This window comes from Dendrobates tinctorius, unplaced genomic scaffold (assembly GCF_039654945.1).
Source record: "Dendrobates tinctorius isolate UK_male_01 unplaced genomic scaffold, ASM3965494v1 ptg000073l, whole genome shotgun sequence".
Classification (NCBI taxonomy): domain Eukaryota; kingdom Metazoa; phylum Chordata; class Amphibia; order Anura; family Dendrobatidae; genus Dendrobates; species Dendrobates tinctorius.
In genome coordinates this window covers 13,521,279-13,547,319 of record NW_027361741.1, presented here as the reverse complement: position 1 = coordinate 13,547,319, position 26,041 = coordinate 13,521,279, and the positions used below count along the sequence as shown (strand labels likewise).

The following is a 26,041-nucleotide window of genomic DNA, read 5'->3' as shown; positions in this document are numbered from 1 at the left end:
ATCCTCCCCCTCCTATTACATACCAGCAACCTCACCAGTACCAGACATCTCCCCACTTCCAGCAACCTGCCCCGTACCAAACTCCTTCCCCGTACCAAACTCCTTCCCCGTACCAAACTCCTTCCCCATACAACTTTCAATCAACATCATCTGCTCCTACAGTCCCTGCCCAACCCTCCACTCCACAGCCCACCACCTCTTCTGCCTCCCACATGTCCACCCTTTCTGTAGCTTTTTCCACACCTTCACCTCTAACTGTTCCTTCCCCACCACGATCCCAGTCCTCTCTCCACACACCCAGTGTCGAAGTGTCCCGCAGCCCCTCCAGCAGTATTTCCACCCCACAGTATACCGATTTGTAATGTTTTTTTTTTGTAATAAAAATGCCCATTGGGTTTAAAACCTTTATTAAAAAAGTTTTTTGCACTTTAAAAACAAAAAAAAAAAAAAAATTTAAATAAAAGTTAAATTATCGTTTCACAATGGTTGTCTGTCATTTCTTTCTGCGGCGAACTATGTTTTAAAAAAAGGTTACATACAGGGTATTTCAAAGGTAAAAAGGTATTCAAAACCAGGTATATAACTGTGGGTAAATTTTAGCTTTTTGCCACAGTTGTGTTCCTGGTTGTGTTTGAAGCAAAGTATTTCACCTAAAAAGTTGTGTTTATTGTTGGTGATTTCCTACCAATGTACACAACTTTTGTTAAAAGGTGAAATACTTTGCATAAAACACAACCAGGTACACACCTGTGGCCTAAAGGTAAAAATAGTAAGACCATGACAAGATAGCCAACTTTGGTTGGCAAAGGTATATACTGTTGGTCCAGAAGGTACACAAGTTTAGGGCACAAATCTTTCACACTCTGTCATCCCAGTGTATTCTGCCTTGAGGTGACATAAAGTATAGTGGAAAATTGTCCCTGAAACCGTCACAGAACTTCTAGTGGTAATATTTCCAATGACAACATCCATCTTCGCCAGTAACTTGCTCTTCTCTCCAACCTGCACTTTCTTCTCTACAACCTGTCAAAGAAGGGCTGTAGGAACATGCTATATCTAGTTTTCCAGTAGCCAATCCCGTTCGGAAGGCCACAAGGGTCAATTTTAAAAACCGGATCCGGCGAAAAAACGGATAGAAAAACGGATGAACCGGATGAGACGGATCCGGTTTTGTCTGTCAAGAACAAGACGGATCCGGCAGAAAACCGGATCCGGCACTTCAGGTTTTACAAAACATTTGCCGGATCCGGCATTCCGGCACGACGCCGGATCGCGCCTGACGCCGAAAACCTGATGTGTGAAAGTAGCCTAACAAAGCCTTTTTCTATAGGCGTTTTCAGACACACCCCTGGGTGGATTTGTAGGTAACCAGAACCCGCCCATCTCTCTAGTTACCTGAAGACTTCTCCCTTACACTTAGAAACAACACCTCAGCAATGATATTGCTAATCACACATACACAAGTCTCCATCTCAAAGCCACCAACTTTGAGATACATAACTATCCTTCAGGATTCTGCCACTCATCCGTTCTCTTGGGACATCCACACAGCGCCCCCTAGTGGACACAGTGGTCATTACACCACACATCATTCACCCTGACTGTAAGCCCCTCACAGAAGTGTCTACGGAGTGCAGGATCAATCCACTAAGTGTTTGTGGCACACCTCCGAAACTCATAGCAATACTTCTCCGAAGGCAGGTCTCCTTACTGAAGTTGTGTGGACTCAGCCAAGGAGACACGGTCGGGGTCATCGTATATAAGGCCCAGCGCCAGAAAATATTTCTCCACTGTCTGAAGTGACTGGAAGTCTGACGGGAGAGAAAATGCCCATGCTTGGAGGTCCCCCTGAAGGAGCAAGATTATTATCCCCACAAGTTGCTCCTCTGTACCTGAGGATACAGGAAGTAACCTAAAATACAGTTTACAGGCCTCTCTGAAAACAGCAAACTTGTCACACACCCCAGAAAACTTGTCAGGCAAAGCGATCTTGGGCTGCAGTACAGTTTGCCAGGGAGACGTGATTCCTACACCAGATGTATTAGGGTGCTGCAAAACAACTGTGCATAGATCTTTCACCTCCAGACTGAGCTGCTGCAGTTGCCCTGTCAGAGCAGTAATAGGATCCATAATGGATCAAAAAATGGTTACGGTCAGGGCTAATGTCACGACACAGTCCTAGCTCACCCGATTCCTCGGGATACATCTGAAGGTGAAGATGTGGGGGCCTCCACCCTTGCCTTTTCTCCTGAATCATTCCTCCATCTGTTCTCTTCCCCCACGCAGGGAAGAGGGGCACTGCCGTGCACTGCAGTACAGCAACCCGATGAACAAGACAACACGAACAATGGTAACTGAAAATACCAGGCATACAAATATTCATTCACATATAACAGAGGAATGCACCAGGGAGTGGAGGGTGGGACAAAAACAAAATAAGATGAGGGAAGGGAATTATCACACTTACAAACCCACGTAACAGTCACAGATAATTCCTCCAAACTCCTTCTCGTATAACCACCAAAACACCTCGCCTCCAAGCCATGAACCATAAGCCAACTTTGACAATGTGATTAAATCAGGACCCAGATTATAAAGGGGATCAGAGTGGCTAACCCAGCTCAGCTGAGAGCTCAGACTCACATAGCTCCCAACATGGCCGATTAACTCCTGTTCTGCCAAAAGAAATTAACATAATTTAAAAATGTGAAGTGCTTCTTTTCAGCGCAGGAGTAGTAGCAATCAGACGCTGCAGTCTTCTGATTCTTCTCTGTTGCAGTAACTCCATGACATCCAGCACTTTGATTATAGCCATGCTCACAGTATAGTGAGCAGTGACTGTAACCTTTACCCACAATACGCCAATTACTGAAAGCAAGCGGCTAATGGAAGGATATAAGTTCATGTTCACCTCCAATAGGGAAGCCAGGCAAAGTTTTTACATCCTGCTTAGGTTAGGTTCACATTAGCATTGTTGTGCGCAGCGTTTCGTCTGCATGCGCAAGCGCATGTCAAAATGCATACAAACGCATGTTTACGCCGCATTTTTTATCCGCATCAGCTTATGCATGAAGGCAAAAAAAAAAGCTGAGTTTGCATGCATTTTTTGCATGAGTTTGCTTTTTTTTTCAGCGCATACATTAGGAGGATTTCCTTGACACCAGCCACACCCAATGGGCGTGTCTCATTTCCCAGACATGATTATGTGAAAAACGCATGCGTAGGCAGCATCAATAGTAAAAAGTTGGTCACACTTGTCAAGCACTATGCTTGACAAGTGTGAACAACCTGTTAGTCACTTTTCCAAGCAATGCTTCAAATCACTTGGAAAAAAGCAAGCATTCTGCAAGCTAAAAAGGTTTGCAAAACGCTTGTGTTTTGTGGGAAAATGCATGCGAATTACGCATCCGTTTTAACCCGCGGCAGGGAGTTGCGGAAATGCTGAGGACAATTGCATTTCTGCAGTGTGGGCACATAGCCTTATAAATAGACTAGCTAAGAACCCGTTCTACACCCGGGTGGCAAGCATTTTTATTGGTATATTGTCTCCCATCCTGGTATGTGCTGCCACCCTCCTATCCTGGTATGCATGGCACCCCTCATTCCTATCCTGGTATGCATGGTACACTCATCCCCCCAATCCTGGTAAGCTTGGCACTCCCTCTTCCCTATCCTGGTATGCATGGTCCCCTCACCCCCAATCCTGGCATGCATGGCCCCCTCACCCCCTATCCTGGTATGTATGGTCCCCTCACCCCCTATCGTGGTATGCTTGTTACCCCTCATCCATCAATCCTGGTATGCATGGTACCCCTCATCCCCCAATCCTGGTATGCATGGTCCTCTCACCCCCCTATCCTAATATGCATGGTCTTCTCACCCCCCCTATCCTGGTATGCATGGTACCCCTCATCCCTCAATCCTGGTATGCATGGTACCCCTCATCCCCCAATCCTGGTATGCATGGTACCCATCCCCCAATCCTGGTATGCATGGTACTCCCTCATCCCTATCCTAGTATGTATGGTCCCCTCACCCCCTATCCTGGTATGCATGGTACCCCTCATCCTCCAATCCTGATATGCATGGTCCCCTCACCCCCTATCCTGGTATGCATGGTACCCCTCATCCCCCAATTCTGGTATGCATGGTACTCCCTCATCCCTATCCTGGTATTTATGGTACCCCTCATCCCCCAATCCTGGTATGCATGGTACTCCCTCATCCCTATCCTGGTATGTATGGTACCCCTCATCCCCCAATCCTGGTATGCATGGTCCTCTCACCCCCCTATCTTGGTATGCACGGTACCCCTCATCCCCCAATCCTGGTATGCATGGTTCCCTCACCCCCTATCCTGGTATGCATGGTACCCCTCATCCCCCAATCCTGGTATGCATGGTCCCCTCACCCCCTATCCTGGTATGCATGGTCCCATCACCCCCTATCCTGGTATGCATGGTACCCCTCATCCCCCAATCCTGGTATGCTTGGTACCCCTCATCCCCCTATCCTGGTATGCATGGTCCTCTCACCTCCCCTATCCTGGTATGCATGGTCCCCTCACTCCTATCAAAACTACACACATACAAAAAAAACCATTTATACTCACCCTTCTTTGCAGTGCTCCAGCCGAGTCACGTTCTGCTGGAGGCCGGGGCAGGAGTGCGGCCAGAATCGCACATGACCATAGTGCTGTCCGGTGCCATATTGCTGAAGACACACTGCAAGTGTGTCTTCAGTAAAGTGGCGCCGGATCGCGCTATGCGCATGCGCGATTCCGGCCGCACTCCTGCCCCGGCCTCCAGCCAAAGAGAAGCGCTGTGGCAACGCTCCTCCGGGTGAGGTAAGTATGTTAGTATGGCACCGGACATGGCGGTATGCAGTGTGTACACATACCGCCATCTCCGGTGCCATACACACTCCTCACCGCTGCATGTCTCATTCTGTCTGGAGCCAGACTGCGCAGGCGCGTCGCGCTTGCTCAGTCTATAAAGGCTTCAGACAGAGTGACGCTTACAGTGTTATATTATAGATTGTAAGAAATGCTGATGAAGTGTTCTCCATTTCCACTAATCACGTTGTAGGAGGCAACATTTAGATATCAATATTTTTTTAATCAAAATGAAAAAGTATATGCTGAATGGTGTAACGATAATGTAAAATATCATGTATGATTTCTCTGGAACATTCCAGAATCCTCCATTCTCTACACTTTCTAGAAGGGTGTATAGCTGCCCAGAGATAAGTGACCCCCCTGTTCTTGTCCCTGTGTGCCTGTCACACATTGCAGCTTTGTGTCTCCTCTGCCTGCATCTCTCCAGATACACTCCTTGTAATATGAGACTCCAGTGTGTAATCCACTCACTCTTTCCTGTCCCCCCCTTCCTCAGGAATGTCTTAATTAGCAGAAAGAATTCCTTTGTCTCTTTTCCACAATGTGAAGCTACTCTCATAGACAATAATGAGAATCTAATCACGTGGTCATGGAACGCCACCAGATTATAATAGGAATATGAAAATGACACATTGGGACGTGCGCAGATCGGGCTTCGCTACAGTGGTTCTTTCTAAATTCTAGCACCAACAGAACCAGAGAAATGGATTTCTCCTGGACAAAGCAGAATAGACAGCTAGTGTTTGATGTCATTACAAAGCTAATTTCAATATAAGATGAATGATGGTTCTGCCGATATTCTGCTAGGTTCTCAAGCCCAGATATGATGGTTACAATTTTCAGAACCCAAATCTGTACTTTGAGAAAGGGGAGGACTGTCAAAAGCCAGCCCTTTTAGTGATGTCACAAAGCAAAAGGTATAAGGTATTTTCCCCTACCCCTCCCTCATTCTAGCCTGGGATGCCGTGGCAATAAGATCTCAAATGAATGGTGATATTTGGCTCCTCCTCCCCGCATGGTTCTGCCCGAAATGATCTAAGCAATATGTAAGTGTATCTCTGCTTTTTTTAAATCCCTTTTATTTGTAGTTGCGTTGTGCATACTGTTATTGTCTCATATCGTAAAGCCGTTTTATCATCTGTAAACACTGCCCATCTTTGGGAATAAACGATAACATTTATTAGTTCTGCCTCCTTGTGCTGTAACGAATTCATGTGCCGATAAGCTAATTACGCTCCTAATCTGGGTTAGCTTTGAACCCCTCTATTAATTTTAAATATTAATAAGAGAAATCTGAAGCTGGTGGCAGCGAAGTGTGTTCTGGCTAGGTGGGTAGCGCTGGCAGTGACTGAGTGGGTTTTTTAAGCTGATTGTGTGGCTGCGTCCAAAGCATTTATAATTCCCTCACTGCTGCGGCCTAATAGCCAGTGAACAACAACAAGTAGCCCGTCCGGCGACTAATTATCCTAGGTGTAGCTCCCTGACTGACCTGAGGGAAAGGGGGGCGCCGGAGAGCTGCAAGTTCCAAATTGGAACTGGATAGCGGGATATCCATAAATCCCGACAGCTTGTAACATATCGTGGCAGTGGTGGGATAACTAAAATAAACCCCCCCCGCGGTAAATTGTTAGGGCAAGACTAGCTTGCTGTTTTTATCACATGGTGCCAGCAGTGGGATAGCTAAGATAAGCCCCCCTGTGTGATAGCTGTGTGCAGCCAAAGGTCACACCCCCTGATCGTGACAAATGGCATTTGTTATCTAGCACGATCTTTTAGCTGATTGCACACTTTAATCACACTATGCACTGGCATTACTACCCTGGGAGCAGCCAAAAAGGGGATGCTGTTTGGCCATCTAAAGAAGCAGTTCGATGGGTCTCCCAGGCAGCCGGATCTAGTCGCCCTCGAGTAATGGGATTTGGGTGCTCTCCAAGTCAAAATAACAACTGACTCCAAGTACAGATAAAAAGCCAGATCCTGCATTCAAACATCATCGCATCTTTCATGGAGCGATCATATTTGAAGCACCGGCTGGTACCGATCATTCATTTTCAAAATTCTCAGTTCATGGGTAAAATCTGCATTCGGTGAAGATGGAATGTTACATTACTGAAATAGATGATAGTTGCTATAGATAAGATTCTATGGAGAAGTAGAAGAGGAGGGAGGAGATAGGAGCTCCTCCATCTTGGTCTTTTCTCCCTTCTACATAGAATCTTATCAGTAGTATCTCTCATCTTGTATCTCAATGATGTAAACATTTGTTTCTACTGAACAGAGATTTTAATTGAAATTGAGAATTTTGAAAATAAATGAAAAGTCCAAGAGGAGAAAGAAGCAGATTTTGCTGATAAAATATATCTTACAAAGTTTGTTATTTTCATATGTATTGCTGATTTATTAAATACATATTACAATGACAGTTACACTTTAAAGCTTTGAAATAACTCCATAAATCAGGAGCTTCCATTAGTCACATATTTGCTTTGAGACGCTATGCAAAATATTGTGTGACTACTTACAGTTTAGATTGTTGCAGAACCAGCACTGCATTTTCAGCAGATAAGTTTAATTTGGCTTTGTTGATCCAATTGGAAGCATCATATCGCACGGGATCTTTTCCCAACTGGTGGTGGATCTCAAATTGGAGAGGTTGTTCACACTTTCGAAGGGGTCCATGATCTGAAAAGCACATCAAACTTTACAATATGGAAATGTTGCTTTCAATTACACTCATTCATGTCTTTTCTACAGAGGTGTATGAGAGTACTATACTGTATATAGCTAGCTTCACACTAGCGGTCAGCAGAATACTGCATATCTATTGTCATACCGAGGTGCTTTCACTCCTCACCTTGTTTATCTTCGCCTAAACTTTCATAGTATGAACACAACCGGTTGATAACATTATCATCTGTGGAACCTTGAATGAGAACTTCTTCATCGAGAATCCATAGAAGGCCTTTTTTCTCTTCCATTTGATTGGTGGCTTGCACATTTATCTGTAAGAAAAAGTAAAAAAATATCTATCCATCCATACCCACTTATCTATCTATCTATCTATCTATCTATCTATCGTATCTATCTCTCTATCTATCTATCCATCTTTGATGTAGGTATATTTGTGGCTCAAGAGCACAAATGGGAAGCCAAATATAACACTAGACAACACCTCACTAAATTAAAGCACTAGTATCTGGTACCATGTGTAACAATGTTAGAAAAAAATCTAAAAAGCTTCATATATGATTAGTGTTGAGCGTTCCGATACCGCAAGTATCGGGTATCGGCCGATATTAGCTGTATCGGAATTCCGATACTTAGTTCCGATACTTTTTTCATATCGAATACCGGAATCGGAAGTTCCCATAATGCTAGGAGCCCGCTCGATTTGATTCAGCCAATGGGGATCCTCAGAAGTGTGGGCATATCCTGTTAGGCATGTAGGCATGTTAACTACTGGCATGGCTGTGATTGGCTGCTGAAATGATGTCATGATGCACTATAAAAATCGCATCATATGTGACCTCCCCACCAGGTGGAATTCAACGTTACATATGTTGGAGTGGTTGTGTGAGCAGCAGGCAGCAGTAATGGAGTACCAGCTGCATCAGGCGCAAACAAGTCGCACTGTGCGCCGGACACACTTCACCACCACTGAGTGGGCCACTATGAGGGACATCTGCCAAGTTTTGCGTGCCTTCGATGACTCCACGCGGATGGCCAGTGCAGATGATGCACTAATCAGCATGACTGTCCCCCTCATCTGTCTGCTTCAAAAAACCTTACAAGCACTAAGTGAGGAGGTTTTTGAAGAGGTCGAGGATGAGCAGTCAGAAATGCCATCTGCTTCTGGCAAGTCTGCGCAACGTGCTTCCACACAAAGGCCCAGGCAGGGGACACTTAGTGAGGAGGATGACGAGGAGTCAATGGAGGAGGAGGAACACATCTCTCCAGAGGAGGGAGGTACACAAGGCTCTAGTAGTCAGTGTGTACAGCGAGGGTGGGGTGATGCTGAGCAGGCAGAGATGCTGCCTCAAGCTGGGGACAGCGTTTCCGGTCCAGTTGGCAGTCTGCAGCACATGGTTGATTTCATGCTGCAGTGCTTGTTAAATGACCGCCGCATCGCCAACATTCTCCACACGGCTGATTATTGGGTGTACACCCTCCTAGATCCTCGCTACCGGGACAACTTACAAAGCCTCATACCACAGTTGAACCGGGAGCGAAAAATGCGGGAGTACCAAGAAACACTTGTGCAGGCCATCATGTTCTCCATTCCCCCCACAAGTGTTGCTGGAAGTGCTTTTCAAAGCAGCCATGTGGGTAGAGGCAGTGGAGGAAGCTCTGCACAAAGAGGTAGCAGAGGCAGTGCCGCAGGACAAGGCAAGGCCAGTATGGCCCAAATGTGGAAAAGTTTTGTGGGACCGCCACAAACGGCTACACCATCACAGATGGCTCCAGTCAGCAGGAGGCAACATTTCCGTCAGATGGTGACAGACTACTTGTCGTGCCCTGTTAGTGTTCTCCCAGACGGCTCTTCCCCGTTCAAGTATTGGGTCTCTAAGCTGGATACATGGCCAGAGCTTAGCCAGTATGCATTGGAGGTGCTGGCTTGCCCTGCTGCCAGTGTATTATCGGAACGTGTCTTTAGTGCTGCAGGTGGTGTGGTAACAGACCGTCGCACGCGGCTATCCGCCGATAATGTTGACCGGCTTACTTTTGTGAAAATGAACAAGGCCTGGATCTCACCTGAATTTGCCAGTCCTCTTCCAGAATAAATAATTGGCTGGCAACAGGATCCAGGTCTCCTGTTGTGTTCATGTTTCTATGACCTGAACTTTATTTCCTGGGCTACAGCAACGCCCGTTGTTGCTCAGAAGTGCTGTCCGCACAGACAAAACACTCGCTCATGTGTAAGTGGGGTTCGGTAACGTCAGCTGATCCCCTGCTGTGTGTACGGCAAACTCTCCAAGCTGCCTACAACTTCTGACTACCTCTGATTTAATATGTTCTCTGATTTGCCCTCTGTCTCCACTCTGTTTTGAGTATTTCCTCCGGCCTACAACACCGCCTGTTTCTGCTCTCAAGTGCCGTCTGCACAATCCACACTTGTTCCTGTGGTACCTGGGTCCTGTAACATCTGCTCATCTCCAGAGTTGAGCACGGCAATGTCTCCTGCTTTGTCTACATTCCCACTACTTGTAGTGGAAATGTGGACAGAGCAGGAGACATTGCCTGACTCACCTCTAGGGAGAAGCTGCTGTTACAGAACCCCAGTAACACAGGAACAAGTGTGGGTTGTGCAGACGGCATTTCAGAGCAGCAACTGGCGTGGTTGGAAGCCAGCGGAAATACTCGAAACAGAGTGAAGACAGAGGCCTAATTGGAGTACGTTGACAGTTAGTATTAGTCTAGAAACAATCGCAAACTGCCACCAAGTAGGCCTCGGCCTACTACCTGATTTTCCCTGGGCTCCGACACCGCCAGTTGGTGCTCAGACAAAACACTCGCTCATGTGTAAGTGGGGTTCGGTAACGTCAGCTGATCCCCTGCTGTGTGTATGGCAAAGTGTCCTTCTCCCTCCACAGTCAAACAACCTCAGATTTACACCTGGCTCCAAGTAGGCCTCGGCCTACTACCTCATTTTCCCTGGGCTCCGACAACGCCAGTTGGTGCTCGGAAGTGCTGTCCACACAGAAAAACACACTCGTTCATGTGAAAGTGGGGTTCGGTAACGTCAGCTGATCCCCTGCTGTGTGGAGGGCAAAGTGTCCTGCTCCCTCCACAGTCAAACAACCTCAGATTTACACCTGGCTCCAAGTAGGCCTCGGCCTACTACCTCATTTTCCCTGGGCTCCGACAACGCCAGTTGGTGCTCAGAAGTGCTGTCCACACAGAAAAACACACTCGTTCATGTGAAAGTGGGGTTCGGTAACGTCAGCTGATCCCCTGCTGTGTGGAGGGCAAACTGCTGCTGCCTCCAAATTTTAGCTACTTCAGATTTAAACATTCTCTGATTTGGCCTCTGTCTCCACTCTGTCTCTAGTATTTCCCCTGACCTCCAACACCGCCAGTTCCTGCTCACAGTTGCCGTCCACGCATTCCACACGTGTTCCTGTGTTACTGGGGTTCTGTTACGTCAGCAGATCCCCCAATGTGTGTCCGCCACTGTCTCCTGCGCTGTCCACCTTCCCACTGCAAGCGGTGGGAAGGTGGACAGAGCAGGAGACAGTGGCAGACGCACATCAGGGGATCTGCTGACATTACAGAATCCCAGTAACACAGGAACACGTGTGGATTGGGCAGACGGCTACTGTACACATAAACTGGCGGTGTTGGTAGTCACGTGAAATCCTGGAAACAGAGTGGAGACAGATGCCTAATTGGAGCACGTTGACAGTCTGTTGTAGCCTACAAACAATCTAAAACTGCCACCAAGTAGGCCTCGGCCTGCACCCTGGTTCTCCCTGGGCTCCAACAACGCTAGTTGGTGCTCGGAAGTGCTGTCCACACAGAAAAACACACTCGTTCATTTGAAAATGGGGTTCAGTAACGTCAGCTGATCCCCTGCTGTGTGGAGGGCAAACTGCTACTGCCTCCAAATTCAAACAACGTCTTATCTTAAACTGCCTCCAAGTAGGCCTCAGCCTACAAAATGACTATCCCTGGGCTCCAACATCGTCAGTTGTTGGTCGGAAGTGCCGTCCATACAGAAAAACACACTCGTTCATGTGAAAGCGGGGGTCAGTAACGTCTGCAGATCCCCTGCTGTGTGGAGGGCAAAGTGTCCTGCTCCCTCCAAAGTCAAAATACCTCTGCTTTACACCTGGCTCCTAGTAGGCCTCGGCCTGCACCCTGGTTCTCCCTGGGCTCCAACAACGCTAGTTGGTGCTCGGAAGTGCTGTCCACACAGAAAAACACACTCGTTCATGTGAAAGTGGGGTTCAGTAACGTCAGCTGATCCCCTGCTGTGTGGAGGGCAAACTGCTGCTGCCTCCAAATTGTAACTACTTCAGATTTAAACATTCTCTGATTTGGCCTCTGTCTCCACTCTGTCTCTAGTATTTCCCCTGACCTCCAACACCGCCAGTTCCTGCTCACAGTTGCCGTCCACGCATTCCACACTTGTTCCTGTGTTACTGGGGTTCTGTTACGTCAGCAGATCCCCCAATGTGTGTCCGCCACTGTCTCCTGCGCTGTCCACCTTCCCACTGCAAGCGGTGGGAATGTGGACAGAGCAGGAGACAGTGGCAGACACACATCAGGGGATCTGCTGACATTACAGAATCCCAGTAACACAGGAACATGTGTGGATTGGGCAGACGGCTACTGTACGCATAAACTGGCGGTGTTGGTAGTCACGTGAAATCCTGGAAACAGAGTGGAGACAGATGCCTAATTGGAGCACGTTGACAGTCTGTTGTAGCCTACAAACAATCTAAAACTGCCACCAAGTAGGCCTCGGCCTGCACCCTGGTTCTCCCTGGGCTCCAACAACGCTAGTTGGTGCTCGGAAGTGCTGTCCACACAGAAAAACACACTCGTTCATGTGAAAGTGGGGGTCAGTAACGTCAGCTGATCCCCTGCTGTGTGGAGGGCAAAGTGTCCTGCTCCCTCCAAAGTCAAAATACCTCTGCTTTACACCTGGCTCCTAGTAGGCCTCGGCCTGCACCATGATTGTCCCTGGGTTCCAACAACGCTAGTTGGTGCTCGGAAGTGCTGTCCACACAGAAAAACACACTCGTTCATGTGAAAGTGGGGGTCAGTAACGTCAGCTGATCCCCTGCTGTGTGGAGGGCAAACTGCTGCTGCCTCCAAATTGTAACTACTTCAGATTTAAACATTCTCTGATTTGGCCTCTGTCTCCACTCTGTCTCTAGTATTTCCCCTGACCTCCAACACCGCCAGTTCCTGCTCACAGTAGCCGTCCACACATTCCACACATGTTCCTGTGTTACTGGGGTTCTGTAACATCAGCAGATCCCCCAATATGTGTCCGCCACTGTCTCCTGCGCTGTCCACCTTCCCACTGCAAGCGGTGGGAAGGTGGACAGAGCAGGAGACAGTGGCAGACACACATCAGGGGATCTGCTGACATTACAGAATCCCAGTAACACAGCAACACGTGTGAATTGGGCAGACGGCTGTTGTACGCATAAACTGGCGGTGTTGGTGGTCACGTGAAATCCTGGAAACAGAGTGGAGACAGATGCCTAATTGGAGCACGTTGACAGTCTGTTGTAGCCTACAAACAATCTAAAACTACCACCAAGTAGGCCTCGGCCTACACCACGATTGTCCCTGGGCTCCAACAACGCCAGTTGGTTCTCGGCAGTGTCTTTGGCACGGGGACTCCCTGTTGCCCAGCCTGGTTACAGCACGCCTGCTGTTTCTGGGTAGTGTCAAGGTCACTATGCCACCAATCCGTTGTCCTGTCGTCTTGCGGCCGGGTTAGCCGACTCTACGGTGCCTGCAGTTTAGGTGACTCCTATGTGGGCTGCGGGAACTGGCACTGAAGGCTGGATCCGTAGTACCAATGGGACAGGGACCCCTTGTAGGACTGTGGGTTTCGGTAACTGCGGCCGGCTTGCGGCCTGGCTACTTTGCTTTCAATGGGTACCTTCTTCTACCCACCCGGGTTCCAGCACTGTCTGCTGGTTCTCGCCAGAGCCTTTGGCCTAGGTGCCTCCATCTCGGTATCCGAGGTCCAGCACCATCAGCTGGTCCTTGGTAGTGCTTTCTAGCACAGGTACCTCCTGCCTAGTAACCGTGGTCCAGCACCGTCAGCTGTTCCTCGGTAGTGCCATTGGCTCTTGTAGCTTTTGATACCCATCTGGGTTCCAGCACCGTCAGCTGGTTCTCGGCAGTGTCTTTGGCATGGGGACTCCCTGTTACCCAGCCTGGTTCCAACACGCCTGCTGTTTCCGGGTAGTGTCAAGGTCACTATGCCACCAATCCATTGTCCTGTCGTCTTGCGGCCGGGTTAGCCGACTCTACGGTGCCTGCAGTTTAGGTGACTCCTATGTGGGCTGCGGGAACTGGCACTGAAGGCTGGATCCGTAGTGCCAATGGGACAGGGACCCCCTGTAGGACTGTGGGTTTCGGTAACTGCGGCCGGCTTGCGGCCTGGCTACTTTGCTTTCAATGGGTACCTTCTGCTACCCACCCGGGTTCCAGCACTGTCTGCTGGTTCTCGCCAGAGCCTTTGGCCTAGGTGCCTCCATCTCGGTATCCGAGGTCCAGCACCATCAGCTGGTCCTTGGTAGTGCTTTTTAGCACAGGTACCTTCTGCTTAGTAACCGTGGTCCAGCACCGTCAGTTGGTCCTCGGTAGTGCCATTGGCTCTTGTTCCTTCTGCTACCCATCCGGGTGCCAGCACTGTCTGCTGGTTCTCGCCACAGCCTTTGGCCTAGGTGCCTCCATCTCGGTATCCGAGGTCCAGCACCGTCAGCTGGTCCTTGGTAGTGCTTTTTAGCACAGGTACCTTCTGCTTAGTAACCGTGGTCCAGCACCGTCAGTTGGTCCTCGGTAGTGCCATTGGCTCTTGTTCCTTCTGCTACCCATCCGGGTGCCAGCACTGTCTGCTGGTTCTCGCCACAGCCTTTGGCCTAGGTGCCTCCATCTCGGTATCCGAGGTCCAGCACCGTCAGCTGGTCCTTGGTAGTGCTTTTTAGCACAGGTACCTTCTGCTTAGTAACCGTGGTCCAGCACCATCAGTTGGTCCTCGGTAGTGCCATTGGCTCTTGTTCCTTCTGCTACCCATCCGGGTGCCAGCACTGTCTGCTGGTTCTCGCCACAGCCTTTGGCCTAGGTGCCTCCATCTCGGTATCCGAGGTCCAGCACCGTCAGCTGGTCCTTGGTAGTGCTTTTTAGCACAGGTACCTTCTGCTTAGTAACCGTGGTCCAGCACCGTCAGTTGGTCCTCGGTAGTGCCATTGGCTCTTGTTCCTTCTGCTACCCATCTGGGTGCCAGCACTGTCTGCTGGTTCTCGCCACAGCCTTTGGCCTAGGTGCCTCCATCTCGGTATCCGAGGTCCAGCACCGTCAGTTGGTCCTCGGTAGTGCCATTGGCTCTTGTTCCTTCTGCTACCCATCCGGGTGCCAGCACTGTCTGCTGGTTCTCGCCACAGCCTTTGGCCTAGGTGCCTCCATCTCGGTATCCGAGGTCCAGCACCATCAGCTGGTCCTTGGTAGTGCTTTTTAGCACAGGTACCTTCTGCTTAGTAACCGTGGTCCAGCACCGTCAGTTGGTCCTCAGTAGTGCCATTGGCTCTTGTTCCTTCTGCTACCCATCCGGGTGCCAGCACTGTCTGCTGGTTCTCGCCACAGCCTTTGGCCTAGGTGCCTCCATCTCGGTATCCGAGGTCCAGCACCGTCAGCTGGTCCTTGGTAGTGCTTTTTAGCACAGGTACCTTCTGCTTAGTAACCGTGGTCCAGCACCGTCAGTTGGTCCTCGGTAGTGCCATTGGCTCTTGTTCCTTCTGCTACCCATCCGGGTGCCAGCACTGTCTGCTGGTTCTCGCCAGAGCCTTTGGCCTAGGTGCCTCCATCTCGGTATCCGAGGTCCAGCACCGTCAGCTGGTCCTTGGTAGTGCTTTTTAGCACAGGTACCTTCTTCTTAGTAACTGTGGTCCAGCACCGTCAGTTGGTCCTCGGTAGTGCCATTGGCTCTTGTTCCTTCTGCTACCCATCCGGGTGCCAGCACTGTCTGCTGGTTCTCGCCACAGCCTTTGGCCTAGGTGCCTCCATCTCGGTATCCGAGGTCCAGTACCATCAGCTGGTCCTTGGTAGTGCTTTTTAGCACAGGTACCTTCTGCTTAGTAACCGTGGTCCAGCAGCGTCAGTTGGTCCTCGGTAGTGCCATTGGCTCTTGTTCCTTCTGCTACCCATCTGGGTGCCAGCACTGTCTGCTGGTTCTCGCCACAGCCTTTGGCCTAGGTGCCTCCATCTCGGTATCCGAGGTCCAGCACCGTCAGCTGGTCCTTGGTAGTGCTTTTTAGCACAGGTACCTCCTGCATAGTAACCGGGGTCCAGCACCGTCAGCTGTTCCTCAGTAGTGCCATTGGCTATTGTTCCTTCTGCTGCCACTACGGGTTCCAGTTCTGTCAGTTGGTTCTCGCATGAAGACAACCACCAAGATACAGAACAAAAGACAGAAGAACAAGATGCAGAAGAAGCAAAAGCAGAAGAACAGAAAGCAGAAGAACATTAAGCATAAGACAAAAAATCAGCATAGAAGAAATCAAAATTATAAGCAGAAGAAGACTAAGCAGTAAATGGGGGTGAGTCCGTTCCTCCTCGTGGTGCCCCTGGAAAATGCCTGCTGCTGCAGGCCAAACTGAACGCGGACAAATCCTGTTGTAAATCTTTTGTGACAGGCAGAATGTAAGGTGTAATCTTATAACTTTTATAGATAAGTACTACAGGAATGCCTGTCACCATAAGAAAATGAAGAAAAAGAAGAATAGGAAGAAGATGAAGAAATAGCATATGAAAATGAATAATAGCTGAATAAGAAGAATATGAAGAATGGAAAAAAAAAATTAATGGGAAGAAGGTGAAGAAGAAGAAGATGAATAAGGTGAAGAAAAAGTTGATGAAAAAAATGCTACTGCTGCGGATCATGAAGGAGAAAGTGTGGGAGAAGTACAAAAGAAGGTGATGAGCATGGAAGTTGTGAAACATACATATCTGACTAAATATAAAAAAGTTAACATAGTCAATATCTTTTTAACTCCGAACGTAAAAAAAAATTGGAATTAATGCTATGCCATGTGATTTGAATAAACCACTATGCCTTTAATGTCTCCTCCACCCCCCACAATACATTCTACATGATTCTTATTTGTTTTCAATTATGTAGAATTAGCCAACAAGGAAATAAAGGGCTTTTTTTAATTCCGATACCGGAAGTCCCATTGACTTGAATGGGACTTCCGGTATCGGAATCGGCGATACCCGATATTTTTTTCGTATCGGCCGATACCATCCGATACGATATTTTTGGGTATCGAACGGTATCGCTCAACACTATATATGATGCAAATAGAAGTCAAGAAAATTGAAACTGACACAGATAATAGTTCTCTGACTATAAAAGTTTACAGTCTGTATAGGATGTTGAACGGTAGATAAAGAACACTTCCGACAATGAAAAGTAAAAAATGTCATTGATGAAAAGACTGCATATTACATAAAAATCACTTGTAAAAGGTAACCAAGAATGCTAACGATAAGTTACGTGGATATTAAACTAGAATGTCTAGCAGTTATTAGACAGGCAATTTTATTATTTGGCTGAAACAACTGACTGGCTGCAGTTCAAGTTGCTGGCGTTTTTTATGCCATAATGAAATATATGCTACTTTGTGTTGGGTTTGATCTTGAACTTAACACCTTAACTGACAATGGTGACAATGTTTTCTGACCAATTATATTTTATTGCATCCTGACACTGCCTAATTTACCATCTTATCGATCACATTCTACAGTACACTGCTTATGCCTGACCTTTGGCTTATGTGATTATGCTTATGCTTTCTTTTCAGCAATATATACCTAACTCCAAACTCCAGTTTCTATGTCCTTGCCTTCACAAATCACGAAAAATTTTGCATTATGTCTGTTTCATTTTCTGATAGCCATTTACAGGGACTAACTTGCTAAACCACACTGGGGCACCAATCTTTGGGCCAGTTAGGAACCTTGGCTCTAACCAAATTCTAGGGAAAGTATGTTACTATTATGAAATCATTGTGTCCAGTTGATTCTCTCCTAGGGTATTGCAAAAACAAGACCATTACAGATACTTGTGTGAACAGGTTGCCGGATGCAGTAACGGACAGGAGACAGAGCAAGGGTTAACATTAATTTTACTTTTCTACTTAAACAGAGGGGTACTGCACTCAGGGAGGAGAAGAGATAAACAGGGGTATAGCAAATGATAATGGCACAGAGGGTGTGCAGGGTGAGGTAACAATTGTAATAAGTGAAGCAACCGTTCATTAAGGGTTAATTTATCAGTCCGACGGCTTCCTGACTGCAGTCCTGGGTTCAAACGGTGGCATCAACAAAGTTAGCGTGTGATGAGTCCCGTGTCGTCCTGAAGGCATTGATTTTCTGGTTCCCAGCAGTGATGGTAAGTTCTTGACGTCTTGTACCGGGTCTTGGGTCCAGGATTCATTGTGCGGAATGAAGTGCAGTCTCCAACACTGCCAGAACTTAATGTAGTTCGACACATGTATGCGAGTGAGAAAGGGTACAGTTCATGGAGAGTCACCTGGTCCTTCTTAAGCGACACGCGTGCGGTACTTACTGGACCAGAGTGCCTGGCACCTTCAGTTGCGGGAGCCAATGGGTACACAGCATGTCTCTGGTCAGTCTCTGTGGTCGCAGGGACTCTATAGCGCAGGCGTGCGTTGTCACGGTGCTCAGGACAGAGCACCAAACTTCCCCTGCTGTGAACTGCCTGTTCCCACCAAGTCTCCTCGCTTTTTCATGCACTTTGGCCTTTTTAGCTTAGCCATGCCCCCTGCTGTCGAGTGCAAAGGTCGGTCCAGGTTTCTAAGCTTTCCCCCGGACAACAAAGGTGACAGCCCCACCAATTCTGGACCTGGCGCAAGAGAGGTATCCCTGGTCCGGTCTTTCTTACACTTCCCCTCTCCTTTTGCTCGCCATTCCACGGGCAAGAGTTCTTGTAGTACGTGTTGACATTCTCCTATTCCTCGGATGATTCGTTGTCAAATAAATGGTCTTGATCGTATCTATTGAGGGGTATCCCAGCTGTTGCCCATTCTGAGTCAGGTTGAGTAGTCGAGTCGGGCTGAACAGAGGTCAGGGACCTGCTCATTTCCAACGGAGCAGACACTTCAGAGACTTCAGGCACCTGTCCCTCTTCTCGGTCTACAGGTTACAGATCCGGAAATTCTTCCTCTTCACAATCAGCAACTACCAGAGGGAGTATTTCAGGAGCATTTTGCATCTCTTCTACTTGGTCAGGATCTCTTGACAAGCAGGGACATAGTATATTCCGGTGAACTACTCAAGTGGGGGCATTTTCTTCCCCTTCAGCTTGGACTTCATAGACGGGCTCTTTAGAGTTGATTCTCTGCTTCACCCGATATGGGTTTTTTCCCACCGGTACTCCAGTTAGTCCAGAGGACGCTTATCTCAGACCAACACACGATCCCGGCTTGGAGAGCTGTCCCTTGCAGAGCAGCTGTCTCTGGATGCTCAAGTTCCCAAAACTTAGTCTGCACAAGGCGATGTAGTGCTTGCAGACGATGACGATGCTCTCGGACCCAGGTGGACACCCCAGTCCGCGGGTAGTCCTCCACTGGATCCAACTCCAGCTAAGTAATCTCTCTTCCTGGCCAGCCGAACAGCAGGGCATATGGAGTGTAACTGATGGTGCGATGTACTCGGATACTGTACACCCACACTAACTCAACAACGAATTCAGGCCACCTGACTTTTTGGTCTTACTCTGGCATCCTTAACATCTGGATTAGAGTTCGATTGAACTGTTCACAGTCTCCATTTCTCTGAGGATGATAAGGTGTCAGCCGAGATTTCTTGATTTGGTTCAAGCAATGCAGTTCTTCCATCAATCGCTCTAGGAAACGAGCGCCTTGATCGGAGAGGATTCTCTTCGAGCAGCCGTACACTTGAATGAAATTCTTGCAAATGGCATGTGCTTCTGATGCGGGAATTTGATCACGTATCGGAGTCTCAACGGCAAACTTAGTGAAGTGGTCCGTCATCTCCAGACAATGCTCATATCCGTGGTGAGCCGTACCTATCATCAGGTAATCTATCATCAATACTTCTAGATGGGCAGAAGTCACGAGGGTCTGTGTGGGAGCTCTCTGCTCCTGAGGTTTAGCTAATTCGCAGTTTCTACATTGCCAACAGGCCTCTTCCACCACGGCTTTCAGTCAAGGATAATAAACTAGCTTTTGCTGCCACTGAAAGGTCTTCTTTTGACTGAAGTGAGCTCCTCTTACATGTGCTGCTTGGCCACCTTATGTAGCAGCGTCTCGGGATCACCACCTGCCAGGTGAAACCCTGTTCCCATTGTAATTGGATCTTTCGGTATAACAGCCCATTCTTCAGTTAGAGCCTTTCCCAATGTCATAGGATCTGCAGAGTTACGAGGGACAAGGCATCTCTCTCTCTCTCTCTCTCTGAGTGGGAAGTTGTTTTAGAGTTACCCACTGCCTCATTTGAGCAAGTTCCCAATCTTCCTGTTATAATCACACCCACTTGTCACGGGACTGTTCCAGTATGCATTCCCAGGACATTGCCTGTATCTGTGCCTGCGTAGCCGCCAACATCCTGGCAGAATCACGGAACTCAGGGACCTCTTCAGTCTCCAGTTCTTCTTCTCGGTTGGGCCCAAGTTTCTCGTGTGTCACTCTGGATAAGGCATCTGATTGAGTGTTCTCAGCTCCCCTCTTGTAGGCGATTCTATATCGATAATTTGCCATCTGAGCCACCCAGCGCTGCTCCAGGGCCCCTAGTTTTGTGTCTTCCAGGTGGGCTAAAGGGTTACTGTTGGTGCGTTCTAGGACTTCAGACCCAGGCAAGTATTCTGCAAACTTCTCAGTCATGGCCCACACTAATGCCAACAGCTCTAGTTTGAACAAACTCTAGTTGTATAGATTCTGTTCAGAGTCATGGAGGGACACTCTTATTCATCTTGGATCTGGGACAACATAGCTCTGAGTCCATGCAGGCTTCCATCAGTGTGAAGAATAAATGGTTGGGAGAAGTCTGCATAGCCTAGCACTGGCGCTTCAGTCAGAGCCACCTTCAAAGCTTGAAACACTTTCTCCTGGCAATCTCCCCATGGAATAGTCCTGTTTTGTGCATCAGACAGCACCCCTTTGAACAGTTCCAACAGTGGGTTCATAAAGCGAGTGAAGTTTTTTACGAATCGCTAATAATACTCGGTGAGCCCCAAGAAGGCCCAAACATTTTTCTTGGTCTTGGCCCAGACGGATTAACTGCTGAAACACTCTCCTTTGGGGAGTGCGAGGGCTCCACTGCTTCAAGAACACATCTGGGGACTCATTGATGAAACTTCCGAATTCCATCAGCACATTCATCCCTAGAGTGATACCCGTTACCTGCGGCTCCGGCAGTCAACACCACTCCCTTCCAACCCAGATCTTTGCCACAGACAGAGATTTGCATTCCAGATCACCCATGTGACCGGGATGGGTAAGTGATTAGCAGCCGTCTACTTTATCACCGGGGAAATGTCATCTGAAGTAGGTTTTAGGTATCATGGTCACCTGTGAGCCAGTGTCAACCAAACAGCGAACGGCCCGACCATCCATTTTGACCCAGACAAGAGGACACATTGAAACTAGACTTGTGGGACTTGTAATTCTCCTTGACTGTTCAGGTTCCAGGCGGCATTCCTCAGCCTCGGAGCCTCCTAGTTTAACGGACGGCGCTGAAGGGGCTGCCCTCGTCATACACAACCCCGAGCCAAATGTCCTCCGCAGTTGTAGCATGTAGGGAGTTCTTCTCTGCAACACTTTCTCACTTTGCGACAAGGTTCAGGACCAGTAAAAATGTAAAAATTGTTTATTTATTTTATAAATTAGTGACAACATGTCTTCGAATTTCCAAGCACTAAATTTTGTATTTATTTTCAGAAAATGAGAAATGGTCAAAATAACAATGTATATTTTTTCAGTTTATACTAGTTACCAAAGTTTATATTAAAAACTAGGAATGAGCAAACCTGAACTGTAAAGTTTGGGGTTCGTACCGAATACCAGCAATGAACCCCAAACACAGACTTCTTACCATATGTCCTTGTTACAGTTCGGATTCGTCAGACTTATAAAGCAGACAACTGTGAGCTGGTCTTATTATGCTGGGAAGGGGACAATATCTCTGCACCTTCCCAACCTATTAATATCAGGCCACAGCTGTCTGCTTTGCCTTTCCTGCTTATTAAAATTGGAGGGAACCTAAAAAATTTTACTTGGGGTTCCCCAGGGGTTAGTAACTTGTTTATTAACAAGTACAGTAAAACATACACGCAAGTCACTGCTCCACGCCTCCACTTGAATGCCCATCTCCTGGTTCAAGATTTTTTTTTTAATTCTCTGTTTAAGTAATTTCTCTATCCATATTTGTTTGCAGGGCAATTCTCTTGCTCTTACCACCATTTTACTTCTTTTTTCAGCCCTTTCAAGCCCTTACTACGACCAATTTACAGCCGTTTTACAACACCAAAGTTTGGGTCCCCATTAACTTATATGGGTTCAGATCAGGGTCAAGTTTGGGTCAAGTTCAGGTACCTGAACCAAACTTTTTTCTTAAGTTTGGCTGAACCTGAACTTCCAAGGGTCTGCTCATCCCTATTAAAAACTAATAAAACTTGGTTGAAAGCAAAATCCAGCTTTAAAAATGATGAGAAAAATTAAACAAGTGAAAAATAAAAATCCTGTAAGAATAAAAGGTATAAAGTGGACTAAAGTATAAAAACTAGCTAAGTCTTCTGCCTATCTCCTACAGGTTTCCATACAAGTGTATTTTTATTTTTCAATAGTTTTTATTAGCCATGCAAGTATATTTTTAAAGCTCTTGAATTACCATACCTTATATAATCTTGTGTGGTATATGTTGTCAATAAAGCCTGGGCAACTGGCTAGACAGACAAGCAATACAATCTATTTTTTTTTTTTTTGCTAACCCAATAACTGATGTATCATCATCCATCCTTGAATATGATAGTCACCTAAGGAGACTTTTAAGCATTTTGCATATTTATGTGTCCTTACTAATCTGTCAAGCAGAGCCATAAATAAAGGAAGGCTCCATAATGACTTCAGTCTCTGCTGCATGGCACGACTTAAATCTCCTTTTTTCCAAGTTGCCTTTTATACAGTTTGGAAGACATAGTGCTGTCTTTATGGCTCTAGACACATTTGCTTAATGTTATTCTGCATAATGCCTCTGTCTCTTGAGATTCATCACTCAGATAAAATAGCTATTCATAAAGTTTATGGAGCTTCAGTTTTGTTTTTTTCATGCTGTAAATAATGAATGTTATGTACAAGAAACTGTCCACTTGTGTGTGAATATCAGATACATCATTCATGGGTAGTTTTAATTAATTATAATCATGGTGTTGATCTTGATAAAGGATATTCTATTTAATAGTGTGACCAGATTATAAATGAGTGCAAGCTAGTGGACACCATATAAAAATGAAAGCCCCAAATTAATTAAAGGGAACCTGTCACTCCCCCAAGGCATTTGTAAGTAAAAGAGCCACCTTGTGCAGCACTAAAGCCCCCGTTACACACTACGATATCGCTAGCAATATCGCTGTAAAGTCACCGATTTTGTGACATTGCAGCGATATTGCTAGAGATATCGCTGCATGTGATACTTACCTCCGACCGGCTCCCCCGCTGGTTATCGCTGATCGCGCAAGAAGCTGCTGGACCATTCCTCATCGGCCACTTCCTGCTGGGCTTCCTGTGGCGCCGACGAGCGACGCGTGGAGCCGGGCGGGAGGACGCAGGATTGCCGCGTCTGACAGGTAAGTAGCGATCCCCGTCCCCAGCGATGTCGCTGGTGAGATCTGCCTGTGTGGCAGCTCACTAGCGACCATCTAGCGATGCACCAGCGATCCTGACCGCGTCATATCGCTGGTCGGGATCGCTGGTGCATGACTAGGTGTAACGGTACCCTAAGGCTGCATTCTGTTAAGGTGGCTCTTTTATTTAGCATCCCTTCCACCGCAGAAATAATCGTTTTTAAAATTGGTCAAAAATACCTCAATTGTGACCAGGGGGCAGGTCTTTCCCACTATGACACAGACGCCTTGCATCCATCACTCATTTCTTCCTTCAGTTTGCACTTCAGAGTCCAGTTTGTATAGCAGTGTTATTTTCACCTCCAGATTTAGTATGTATCTTCTATAGTGTGTAAGCTCTAATAGCAGGGTTCTCTACCTAATGTAGACTGTAACCTCTTATAATTAGTGGATTTCTTGCTCTCTCTTCTGTAGTGTGTAAGGTCTTGATATCAGTGAGGTTCCCTCTCCTTCTCAAGTATTTTCTGAGCAGTTACAAGTTTTTCAGTGTATTGAGATTTGTGTGAATTTATTCCCCTTGAATCAAATTTAGAGGGAAAATTTGCTGATGTTGTCAAATTAAAACTTATAAAAATCCGCTCTCTCTGGTCACAATACATTTACATACAACCATGCATATTGAGTTCATTTTGATGCTATTAAGTCTGTGTTTGTGTTAAAAAGCTTAAAGGGAGTTAGATTCATCCTGAAGAGATCTTAGTGTTAAGGGCCTGTCACACTAAGCGATATCGCTAGCAATATCGCTATAACGTCACTGGTTTTTGTGACGTTATAGCGATATTGCTAGCGATATCGCTATATCTGATACTTCCCCCGCTGGTTATCTCTGATCGCGCGAGAACGTCCTGGACTGTTTCTGTCGTCACAGCAGGAAGCTGACGACGAGCGACGCGTGGACGCGGGCGGGAGGACGTCTTCATCGCCTCGTCTGACACGTAAGTAGCGACCCCCGACCCCTACGATGTCGCTGGTGAGATCTGCCTGTGTGGCCGCTCACTAGCGACCACTTAGCGATGTACCAGCGATCCTGACCACATCATATCGCTGGTCGGGATTGCTGGTACATCGCTAAGTGTGACAGTACCTTTATACATATCTTTTCAGGTCAATTGGAAAATCTGCTATAATATGTTCTTCTTAGAGATGAGTGAATCTTTAGAAATATTAATTTACCAGCTGAATTGATTGGTAAAATTTCTGCAAAAAAAGTGAATTCATAATTAATCCATGTGTTTTGAATCAAATCCATCTGCGGAAAATTTCTCCCCAAAATTCAAATAGCAGTAAATCGATGCCATTACCAAAGTTGGCAAATTAATATTTAAAAAAACTCATCTATCTCTATTAAGAACATATTATCCTTCAGAGTTATGCACACTTCACATATCTGTTTTTTATGTCCATATGCAGTACTTTTTTAAGGACCTGTGGTGTAGTAACCACTATGTCCGCTAGGGGGCACTGTGTGGAGGTTCCAAGGGAGAGGATGAGTGGCAGAATCCTGAAGGATGGTTGTGTATCTCAAAGGGGGTGGCTTTGAGATGGAGACTTAGTTATGCGTATTGATCAGCAATGGTATTGCTGAGGTGTTATTTCAAGGTAAAAGGGAGAAGTCTCTAGGTAACTTGGGAGTTGGGCGGGCCAGTTTCCTACAAACCCACCCAGGGGTGTGTCTGAAAACGCCTGTAGTAAAAGACTATGTGAGGGTGTGAAGGACCTGTGATGAGGTCATAGTCACGTGACCCGGTGGGTGGCTATAGACCATATAATGTTGGTCCAGTGTGGAAGGTCCTGCAGAGATGGGACTTCCTGCCAGACAGCACGTGTGAAGTGGCTGGGAGCAATGGCGATGTGTGCCTGAGAGTTCCCTGGAGGGAATGAACGTGTGCAGAATGCTGCAGCCACATAAGGAACCCTGACATGGGTGAGATAATTGTGAGGCTAAGTGAGCCTGCGTACTGAACATTGATAATAAGAGTGAAGCATTATAATGGACGCTATGCTGGTAATGCTATTAATTGAACCTTCTGTTGCTGCTGTGGTTTATGAGGCGTGAATAAACCACAAGGACTGTATGATTTGATGGAAAATCCGTGCCGGTACTGGTTTTTGTTCGCTGCAAGCGAGAATCCCCTAAGTAAATGACAGCGCTACCTCACATTTGGTGGAGAATGCGGGCAATATTGTAGCCTTGTTGCTGGGAGCAACGGAAGAGGACTGCAAAGTCGGTTGCTAAGGGTAACGGTTTCCAAAAAGTGCATGTTGCAGTGCTGGCAACGCTGAGCCAGGAAGGCTGACAGTTGGGGAAGCCACTGCCCGGCTGTGGTTCTGGAACCGTGGGGCGGCCTAGTGAGTAAGGCACTGTCCGGATCGGTGAGCCCAGTGCGGCCGTTTCCCCAGGAGAAAGAGACTGATAAGACACCTCTGCAGTAGAGGGGTCCGAGAACCTGCGCGGCCAGCAGGTGACGGATGTGAAAGAGAAAAAAAAAATGTTTTTTACTGACCGGGCTCAG

General features: G+C 47.2%; 1 protein-coding gene across 1 annotated transcript in view; it reads right to left on the bottom strand.

Annotated features, from left to right (window-relative positions):
- The window catches only part of MYO18B (myosin XVIIIB), a 972,020-nt gene that overhangs the window by 683,367 nt on the left and 262,612 nt on the right, over positions 1 to 26,041 (bottom strand). The window contains exons 17-18 of the mRNA XM_073582823.1: positions 7,752 to 7,899; positions 7,420 to 7,579 (exon numbers count right to left, since the gene is read on the bottom strand). Coding sequence (XP_073438924.1) covers positions 7,420 to 7,579; positions 7,752 to 7,899 — 308 coding nt within the window. The remainder of the gene's footprint in view (positions 1 to 7,419; positions 7,580 to 7,751; positions 7,900 to 26,041) is intronic.